This window comes from Electrophorus electricus, chromosome 14, assembly GCF_013358815.1.
Source record: "Electrophorus electricus isolate fEleEle1 chromosome 14, fEleEle1.pri, whole genome shotgun sequence".
In the NCBI taxonomy this organism is placed as follows: Eukaryota; Metazoa; Chordata; class Actinopteri; order Gymnotiformes; family Gymnotidae; genus Electrophorus; species Electrophorus electricus.
The window spans coordinates 10213890-10223284 of record NC_049548.1 but is presented as its reverse complement, the minus strand read 5'-3'; the positions used below and the strand labels follow the sequence as shown (position 1 = coordinate 10223284).

Genomic DNA, 9395 nt, shown 5'->3' with positions numbered 1-9395 from the left:
TCTCGCAGGAAGCTACCCACGTGCTTGTGCAGTCTCTTGTGATCTCAAAGCTAGACTACTGCAACTTGCTACTTGCTGGTCTTCCTCTAGGAGCCATCAAACCTCTACAACTTGTCCAGAATGCAGCAGCACGACTGGTCTTCAATCTTCCGAGGTTCACACCGTCAATCCACTGCTGCGCTCCCTTCATTGGCTTCCTAGTAGCTGCATGCATCAGATTTAAAACCTTGATGCTTGCCTACAAAGCCAAAAATGGACCAGCCCTTCATACATGTGGTCAATGGTGAAAAAGTTAATCCATACCTCAAGTATGACTCAGCTTGAAACACATGCTTCAGGTCTCATGGAAGACAAGCATGTCCTGGCTCCAAGATGGTGGAATGAACTCCCACTTGCTTTCCGAACAGTAGAGTCCCTGCAGTCTTCAAATGCAGACTGAAGACCCATCTATTCGTGGAATAATTTAAATGACAACTGACCCTGCTCTCATATTAACTTACTAAATTAGTACTTATTGTAGGGTATTGTTTATCACACTGATGTTTAACAAACTTATCGTTTATTATCATTGTTTAAAATAGGCCTTATATATTTTGTACTTCTATGCATCAGCGTTGATTCCTGTATTTCAACAGTATTCTAGTTCACTGGTATATTGGACTATAACCTACTGTACTGGCTAGGATGTATTCTGTGATTAAATGACAAAGCACTTTTGTAAGTCCCTCTGAATAAGAGTGTCTGCTAATGTTGTAACCGATATTATTGCTGCTGTTGTTGTTATGTTTACATTTCCTTATTTATTTTTTCAACTTACCTAATAACAGCATAATGACTTTGTTGTTTTATTGTCACATCTTTTTCGTTTTCTCTTCTTTTTTCTTTTCTATTATTTCTCTGAGTGAGCTGGATGGCTTAATTCACAACCCCATGTGTATTTCTAGAAATCATGTGCTAGCCTTCACCCTCACAGTTCGGTGGGGTCATGTGATGGGGGGGGGAGATTTAGTTAGCTAGATGGTGGAATTGTAATCTAGTAACATGAGGACAAAACTGGGGTTAAAAAGTAAAAAGTAAGGAACAGTGTGTAAGAAAGTGTATAGAACAGCATGGCTGTTGTAACTTCATGAATTGACTAGAGGCACTAGCATTATTACTATTATTTATTATTATTATTATTATTGTTGTTGTTGTTGTTGTTTACATTTACTTATTTCATTATTCATCTTACCTAATAAAGCATAATGATAATTATAATAACATTTATATTATTGGATAAACATTTATAAATTGGAGTGCTTTCAGAATATGAAACTATAATAATCATTTCAACTGCACTTAAATTTTTTATGCCAGGGGTCTCACAGCCCACTGAACAGCATTTAACAGTCAGTGACATCATCATCATCATTAACGGAAAACTGGGTGTGTAGTATAGCCTAATTGGTAGGTTATATAATCAGCTGTTTAATTTAATGGACTGCACAAATTAAAATGTGAAATAGGCCATCATAAGTGAATAGAGTGAACTAACTAAAAAGAAACACGTTGACAGATATTAAACAGAAAATGGGAAGAAGATGAAAATATTCACACAAACTATAAATAGGTTGACTGAGAATATAGACAAGGGAATGTGACTTGTGTTTGTGTTTTAGAATAGCCTCAGTAAGAGTCAGTAAGACCATGGATAAACTTTTATTCCCATTTTTTTAATGTAGAAGAAATTGAGCTATCCTTGGCCATTTATTTATTTCATAATGGTGTATAAACTGGTTTCACATTTATTTATAGGCATATGGAACCTGGGAACAAAAGTAATCAAATGCCACCATATAAACCCTGCCTGGCTTTGTTGAGCATTGCATCATAATCAATGTGTAATTTTTAGTAAAAAATTATATTACTTCTTAGATTCTGTCCCCACATAGCCACAATGAAATGCATACTGGGACAGTGTAGAAAGAAAACAAGAGAGAGTGGGAGGGGGGAAAAGAAAAGTAGGAGGAAGAGGAGAAAGGCAGGAGGAAGAAGAAGAAATTAAGGAGGGAGACAGAGGGGACAGGGAGGGGAGCAAGAGAATGAGAATGCAAGAGTGCAAGTGATCTGTGTGAACGCCAGTGAGAGACATAATTTCAAGGCAGAATATGAATGAAATCCTGAACAATGTGCTCTTTATGATGTGTTCTTTGATGTACTGGAAAGGTAAACATTATAACAGATCAGTCACTATTGCTGGATTGCAGAGGTTAGTTGCAACCCACACACTAAATACACAGCTGCTACTAATCTGGGGGTTATTGCAAGGGACATTCAACTGCATCACTTTCAATATAACCCAAATATTGAACTGAATGATGTAGAACATTAATGAAAATCCACAAAGGTTTTGAAGAAGACTTTTCAGTGTGTTGATTTAGGATAAGCCAGAAAACTGCACCAGTGGAAAAAAAAAAAAGAAAAAGAAAAAAGTATAATTGAAGTATACTTAAGCACACAGTGCATTTCCTGGGACAGAAATAAGTACACTTAACATATGGTAAATTGGAACTAGTTATACTATAGTTGTATAAAAGTAGAATATTTCACAACTGTGTTAACAATATTATATATATATATATAATATATATATATATATATATATATATATATAATTAAATTAAATTTTTCTAAAAGAAAGATTCAATGTCCAAATTAGGCAAGTTGACTTTTGTTATGACTATGGCTAGAATAAAAGGATCAATTGTTTTCAACAATTTCTGTCTATTGTACTAGGGGTAAGAAATTTAATCACCGAAGTGCCCAAGAGAAGGCTTGCTGATCCTTGTGTTGAACACCTTTGGACCATCAGAATTAAGGATTTGTCATTTGCAGTGGCTAGACATTTTAATGCTAATGTTCATTCTATTAATCACGCATCTGTTTGCAGTGTCAGTTGTTAAGAAGAAACTCAAACCACTGCTCTACACTCTGGGAACTTTAGAATGAACACACCCACACTCATCTCCAGCATGCTGAAATCCTTAACTTAGCCCTGCTTTGGGATCTACAAGTCCTTGCCCTTCAACTGGTGTGTGTGTGTGTGTGTGTGTGTGTGTGTGTGTGTGTGTGTGTGTGTGTGTGTGTGTGTGAATACAAACCATTTTATGGCCATGTTTGTCAGCCCTATTGGTGCTGGACAATACAAAAGGTATCAGCACTATGATTTAAAATATTTTTGTAGTTTATTAGGGTTTTATTTATTTAGATTAAAAATGGTTTGTTCCACAAAATGCCTGTTGAACAGCATTTATCACTGTATCAGCTGACAAAATATAAGCTAAATATATTGACTAAAACAAGCATATTACTCAAATTATTTAATGAATGAAGCAAATACAGCTTGTAAATATTAAGAATTTCAGAGTACTTTCAAAAAGTGCCAGGCACAAAAAAAAAAAAAGTCATTTCATAATGCCCCCAGTGTAAATTAGGACTATGCGTGCAACGGTCCAAAATGGGACTTTATCTGCAGCAAAGTTTATAATTGAAACATCCTCATCCATCTCTTATAGGTTATAGGTGATGGCAGGTCAACCCATGTCCACTCTAGGACCTGTTTCAGTTCAAAATCCTATCTGTTTAAGGCATTAGTTTAACCCAAGAACAATACCTTTCCTCCTTATGCTGGCGATATCCACCCGAGTATAAAAAGGAGTGTGGAGTGGATGGGAATGGCCACTGCTGAGACACAATGTAGCATGTTTGCTCATCACTGCTTCAATACATTCATGACAATGTTAAATTTAAAATCAGAAATGTTTTAAACCAAGTAAAATGTTAAGCATTTGTTTAGTTGAACGAACAAACAATGCTGATTCAGAATTAATTTATTGAACGATAGACTTGAAACTGAATTTCTTTTGAGTTTAAATTTGTCATCACCCATATCTAAACACACTGAAAATGTAATTCCATTCATCTCTAAAAAGAAATCGCCATGCTGTAAGTACAGGAACTATGAATGCAACGACGCATCAAAGCTTCTCTTTAACATGACTTAAATCACCTGTCACTCAAAATAAATAGATGGAAAAAGTTATCTACAATTTCACTAAACATAATACAAGCTATGGCTTCAGGTTGTTTAATTCAGTTCTATGCATCAATTTCAAGAATACCACCATCTGTAATTTTTGGATGTTTATTCTGGGAGAATGTTAATGAAACCTTTATTTTTTCTCCACTCAGAACAAAGTCAGTATGTTCTCTCTTTTCAAACCCTTTGCAGACAAACATGGTAAGACATTTTCAGTCATTATCCAAGATCTCTCAGCTCAACACTTTTCAAAACTAACGCAAACATGTATCTGTTTTTAAACTGTAAAGCCTAAAAAGCAGGAATGGGTTAGATTCAGTTTGTCCTTTTCCTTTCCATGTGAATAGTTCACAATCCCACCTCAATGTTTTCTATTACCCCTGATGACTACTTCCTCTTTCCTCCACCACCATTGGCTAGAATCATTACTAGTCTCGTGAAGATGTTGAGCGTGTCCATGTAAATGCCCATACACCTGCAAGATCAGATTTACTAAAGTTAACACAAGCCTATAAATTTTGGTTGGAAATGTAAAAATGCTTTAATTTAATTAATTAAAATATTAACTGAAAAATATGTAGTTTTGACAAAGAACAGAGCAGAGTATCAAGCAGAAAAGTTGCATAGAAATACTGGCCCTAGAACCGCTTGGGGACACTTACGCATTAATGGGGTCATATTTCTGCACAGCATATATTGGGTGAATCTCGGCACGTTTGATGACTTTCTGTGTGTCATAGAGCAGGAACATGCTGAAGAGGACCAAGCCCCCGTAGACGGCCACGGAATACAGTCCTGCCCCGAACACCGAAGTGGGTGGCAGGAACATGGACCCTTGGGGGTATGGAGAAGAACAGCATTGTTGGAAATTTCAACAATCAAAGCAGGAAAGAACCGAAAACAAAATTCTGGAAAATTCATCTAATGACTGCAGTAATCACAATGGAATAGTACGGTCATATAAAGCTGAGACACCACTTTTTTGGAGGTTTAAACAAGGTATGAATACATACCCAGAGAGGAAGCAAAGACCACCCCAAAGCCAACTGCGAGAGGCCCCCCCATGCTGAGGAACTTCTCGCTGGGAGCACACATGGCCACGGTGGACAGCCCCCCAACAATGCCTGCTGTGTACCATGCAGCTCTTACCATCAGAGGCCCACCTAACAGGGTGAGCGGAGCGATGACAGCTCCCATCACACCTACACACACACACACACACACACACACAAAATCGCATATACAACATGTATTAGATAATATTCCATAGCAACTTGTTTGCTACATGAAATGAGTATTGCAAAATTTGACTCCATTATGTAATTACAGCTGCGCAAAACACTTTTAGTGAGATGGACAAGTTTACCTTTTCAGACAAAAATGGCTCTGTTTAAGGTTGAAGTACATTGCACTTTTCCTCCAAAGCACGGTTTTCCTCCATTTTACACAACATACTTAGAAAGCGATCTGGAAATACTGTAAAAAGGAGCCTTCTTGCCCAACCAATGCACTACTGCCACCCAGTGATTTTTTTTTATATATATTGTGAGCCTCCAGCATCAGGGTAAAAGACTACCTTACAGACAAATCTAGGGCTCACACTACATATGCAAGCCATAGACTTAAGTATTACAACAGAAAGTGTAAAACTGACTTCAAACCACTAAAAAGAGCTTCTTTGACTTGCACCTTAACTTGCAAAATGGCAAGTTTTAAGGTCTAGCTGATATTACCTGCATGCAGCATCCAGGCCAGATGTTTGGGAACAGGACTGTGCTCATAGGAAATCGACCTCACCAACATGCCCGCACCAATCATAGCAGCAAATGTCGCTCCAATAGCCTATTCAAATAAGCAAACAAATAAATGGTAAAAACAGCAAACAATCCTCCATAGTCAAGGACGATATAAAGCCCCAAATACACACTCTGGCAATACAGACCACATGGATGGGAAAAAAAAGAAGCTAATTTTGTGAAACCGCTTCCCTTCTGTTGAAGCTGACTGATGTGCAGAAAAAAAAAATACCAGCATTGCAGAAGACAATACAATTCAATTCTAAAACCTAAACATATGTTTGAGCAATATTTCAACAACCACAACAAAATTAGTAAGATACATTTATTTGCACTGTAATAATTCATAGATAATAAAATGGAAGCACAGAAATATTAAATAAATGCAGCAATACAAATAGTGATTTTGTTTTCCCTAGTTTTTAGTTTCTTTGAACCCTTATCATATATTGCATTTTGAACAATAATATTTGTTAAACACTAAATAGCAATATTTCAAATTCATCATAAAAGTGTTTTTCAAGGTCATTACCAGCCAGGATCCTCGCATCATGAGGCCCATGAGAGCTGGACTCCTACTGACTGCCACAGCAGACAGAGCCGTCAGACCCACACTGCCTGCAAAATACATGTACGTGGCGTGGATCCGGTCTTTCACGTACTGGGGCCAGATACTGCAAAGGACAGAACATGAATTGGAGGTTGGACGTTGCCCATATGAATTTTTATTTGAGAAGGTAACTCATGCAATTTAGTACCAAAGTAAACAATCAACTTCACTATATATTCTCAGCCTAACACAAACTTTGTGTCAATGACAGTATTCAATTTTAAATTCTAAGCTTCTTTTAGAATGTCTTAGTCTTTTAACCTTTAGTATGCAAGTAAATATTTAATGTATAGTAATTTTCCAGCAGGAAATACAACCTATACTTCAAATCAGCTTTTTAATGACTGCTAAGCAAGAACGATTACATAGCATATAGTTTTTAACTTAAAGGTAAAGGTTACATTTAATTACTCCAGTTACAGCACAATTAAGATTTAGTAAACAATTAATTGACAATTTAATAGCTATGATCTATGATTAGGGGTCTGTAAATTGTTAATAGTGAAACACTTTAGCTAATGCATTCCATGCAGCACTTAATAGTATGCAATTTATAGATAAATCTTTCTGTGAAAAGCAAATAATTAAATTAGTTTTTCAAACAATTCCTAATGCTACCTGTGGTATGTTTCTCAACTCTTTCATCAGTAATGGCACCTATGTTAGCATGCTGGTAATCACTTCTGTATAATGTATGCTATATGTGAATCCTAGGTTTACAAATTACTCTTAAAACTAATTATGGAAATTATCCGTAAATTTCAACATTACAGAATACTAAAAATATTCTGCTCTGACCAAAATCCATCATCAGATAACTGGCACAAAGATGCTTAGTAACATCAACGCAATGACTCAGCATTACCACTACAATATATTTCAGTTTGGGTTAAATGAATAAATAAATAAATGTACATGCACTGCAGATATTTTAGGCCACAAGGACTTGAATTTTTTAAGAGTAATGTGATGAAAGTTCTTACACTTACACAGCTTTCTCTATTGCTCCAATCTCATTTGACATCCCAAGGCCATAATAACACAAAGCTCCCATTCCAACAGCTGCTCCTCCAGCCAGAATAATCCTGCCCATGTTATCAACTACAGATGTGTGGGATGGGTTGGGGGGAGACAGAGCCAGAGAGAAATACAGTTTTTAAGAAATGTACAAGGATGCCAAAGCTAGTCAAATACCCCTACTTATCCATATTTAAAACTTGGTAAGACACAATTTGCTTTTCAGTAGAAGAAGTATCTAATCAGAGCGACTGGAAACTTTAGCACCAGCCACTGTACACAGAAAAAAGAACACGCAAAAAAACCTGATGCTGTGTCTCCAAGCCCTGTGACATGCCTCAATGTTCAGTCTAGACACACAGCAAGATTTCTATGTGAGAATGCAACAGATTATAGCAATCACTTTTAATAGCAGTGTCTGTTGCTGGCTCAAACGCTGTCTCCTGCAGCTGATCTCTGGCTGTCTTGCTCCTTCGAAATCCAAATCTGGCTCTGGTAGAATAACCCTGATTCAATTAGACAAGAAAGCAAAAGAAGTGCATATTTTAGTCAGAACATATTTTAGTCGGTGGGCACTTGAACCACTCAAACAGTAAGAGAAGCAGGGAGAAATTTTATTAGCCATGTGACTGTGATGCAAGTTAAAGCCCATTTAATAATCTACAGGATGGTCTTGGCAAGGACTAGAAAACGCTTACAGAAATCGCATACTATGTAGCTAGGTATCTGTCGATAGAGCTGGATAAGAGCTTGTTTTAGGCTGGGCTTGGCTTACCTGCTGATGTTTTAGCAGGACTGGGTAGGTTTTCAGGGCCGAGCTCCGCACAACAGGGGAACCCTGGGTCACGGCCGAACGCAGCCCGAACACCGGGAGAGACCGCAAGCATGCTAGCCTCGCCGCCAACATCGTTATAAATTTGTATCGTCACCCCAGGAAACACCTAACACTCAAACACAATTTCTTAGGTTAAGTACACACATTTAATGTACAAGACACACCACACGAAAGTTATCGTCCTATGTTAATCTAGTAAACACAGCTAGCCGTTAGCTAATAAGCTAAAGTTATGTAGCTAACCTAGCAAGATAGTTAGCGAATGACTAGTTAGCTAGTGAGGTTAATGTCAATCAACGATGCTGTAACAGTTGTTTCATGTAATGACAGTCCAGAGAACAGGCAAGGAACATACAATTCACAAATGTATATGTAGCTAGCTAAGCTAGATGTCTACGCAAGATGTTGATTCTTAAAGTCACATTCATGATTTGCCTAATGCGGCCAGATAGCTAGCTAGCTATCGTTAGTTAGCTAGGATACCTGGGGAAGCTAGCTTGTTAGCAATCCTAGCATAGGTAGTTGCTGTTCTGTCATGAAAACAGCAAGTTCTTCGTCAGAGGATTATATGGTACTTCAGTTGTCGCTATAAAAGTGTACATTTTCAAAGAAAGTCAAAACTTACCAAGAATTTGCTCGAGTTCTTGATTTCACCTTAAATGCGTTTACGATTGACAACACGACACAACGTTCCTCAATTTTCTTGCGCGGTGCATCACAAAGTTGTCAAACGGCAGACGTAGAGCATTATGGGATTCTGAGTACAAGATTACAAATATCTAAATTGATACATAGGTAATTCAGTTTGTGAATAAGCATGAAAAAGTAACGCCTATGCTTGTTTTTGCTAGAGGATAATGTGCAATTTCTTACACTACTTTGACTTGGCGCGGAAATTGAAAAATGCGAAGTGCTTGTAAAAGTGTTTGTAAGAGTCATAGTTACATGATTGTATGCCAAAAACATCCAGAAGTGTAAAGGCTATAGTCCTATACTATTCATTTTTAAATTATGCTACGTTTAGGCTAACCATTTGTGCCACAATTCTAGCTAAGTGTA

The 9395-nt window shown here is 37.2% G+C and overlaps 1 protein-coding gene across 2 annotated transcripts; it reads right to left on the bottom strand.

Moving 5' to 3' along the window:
• Window positions 1–3851: 3851 nt before the first annotated feature.
• Window positions 3852–9093, bottom strand: ghitm (growth hormone inducible transmembrane protein). Of its 2 annotated transcripts, none has more exons than XM_027027578.2 (9): window positions 8962–9093; window positions 8277–8448; window positions 7905–8007; window positions 7474–7585; window positions 6407–6548; window positions 5812–5920; window positions 5092–5280; window positions 4741–4912; window positions 3852–4553 (listed from the first exon to the last, which is right to left on the bottom strand). In XM_027027578.2, exons 2-9 carry the CDS (start codon window positions 8406–8408, stop codon window positions 4466–4468), a joined length of 1047 nt encoding a protein of 348 aa, XP_026883379.2. In that variant the 5' UTR covers window positions 8409–8448; window positions 8962–9093; the 3' UTR covers window positions 3852–4465. The 2 variants fall into 2 exon arrangements, with proteins under 2 accessions (XP_026883379.2, XP_026883378.2); XM_027027577.2 differs by having other exon boundaries at window positions 8277–8442.
• Window positions 9094–9395: the final 302 nt, after the last annotated feature.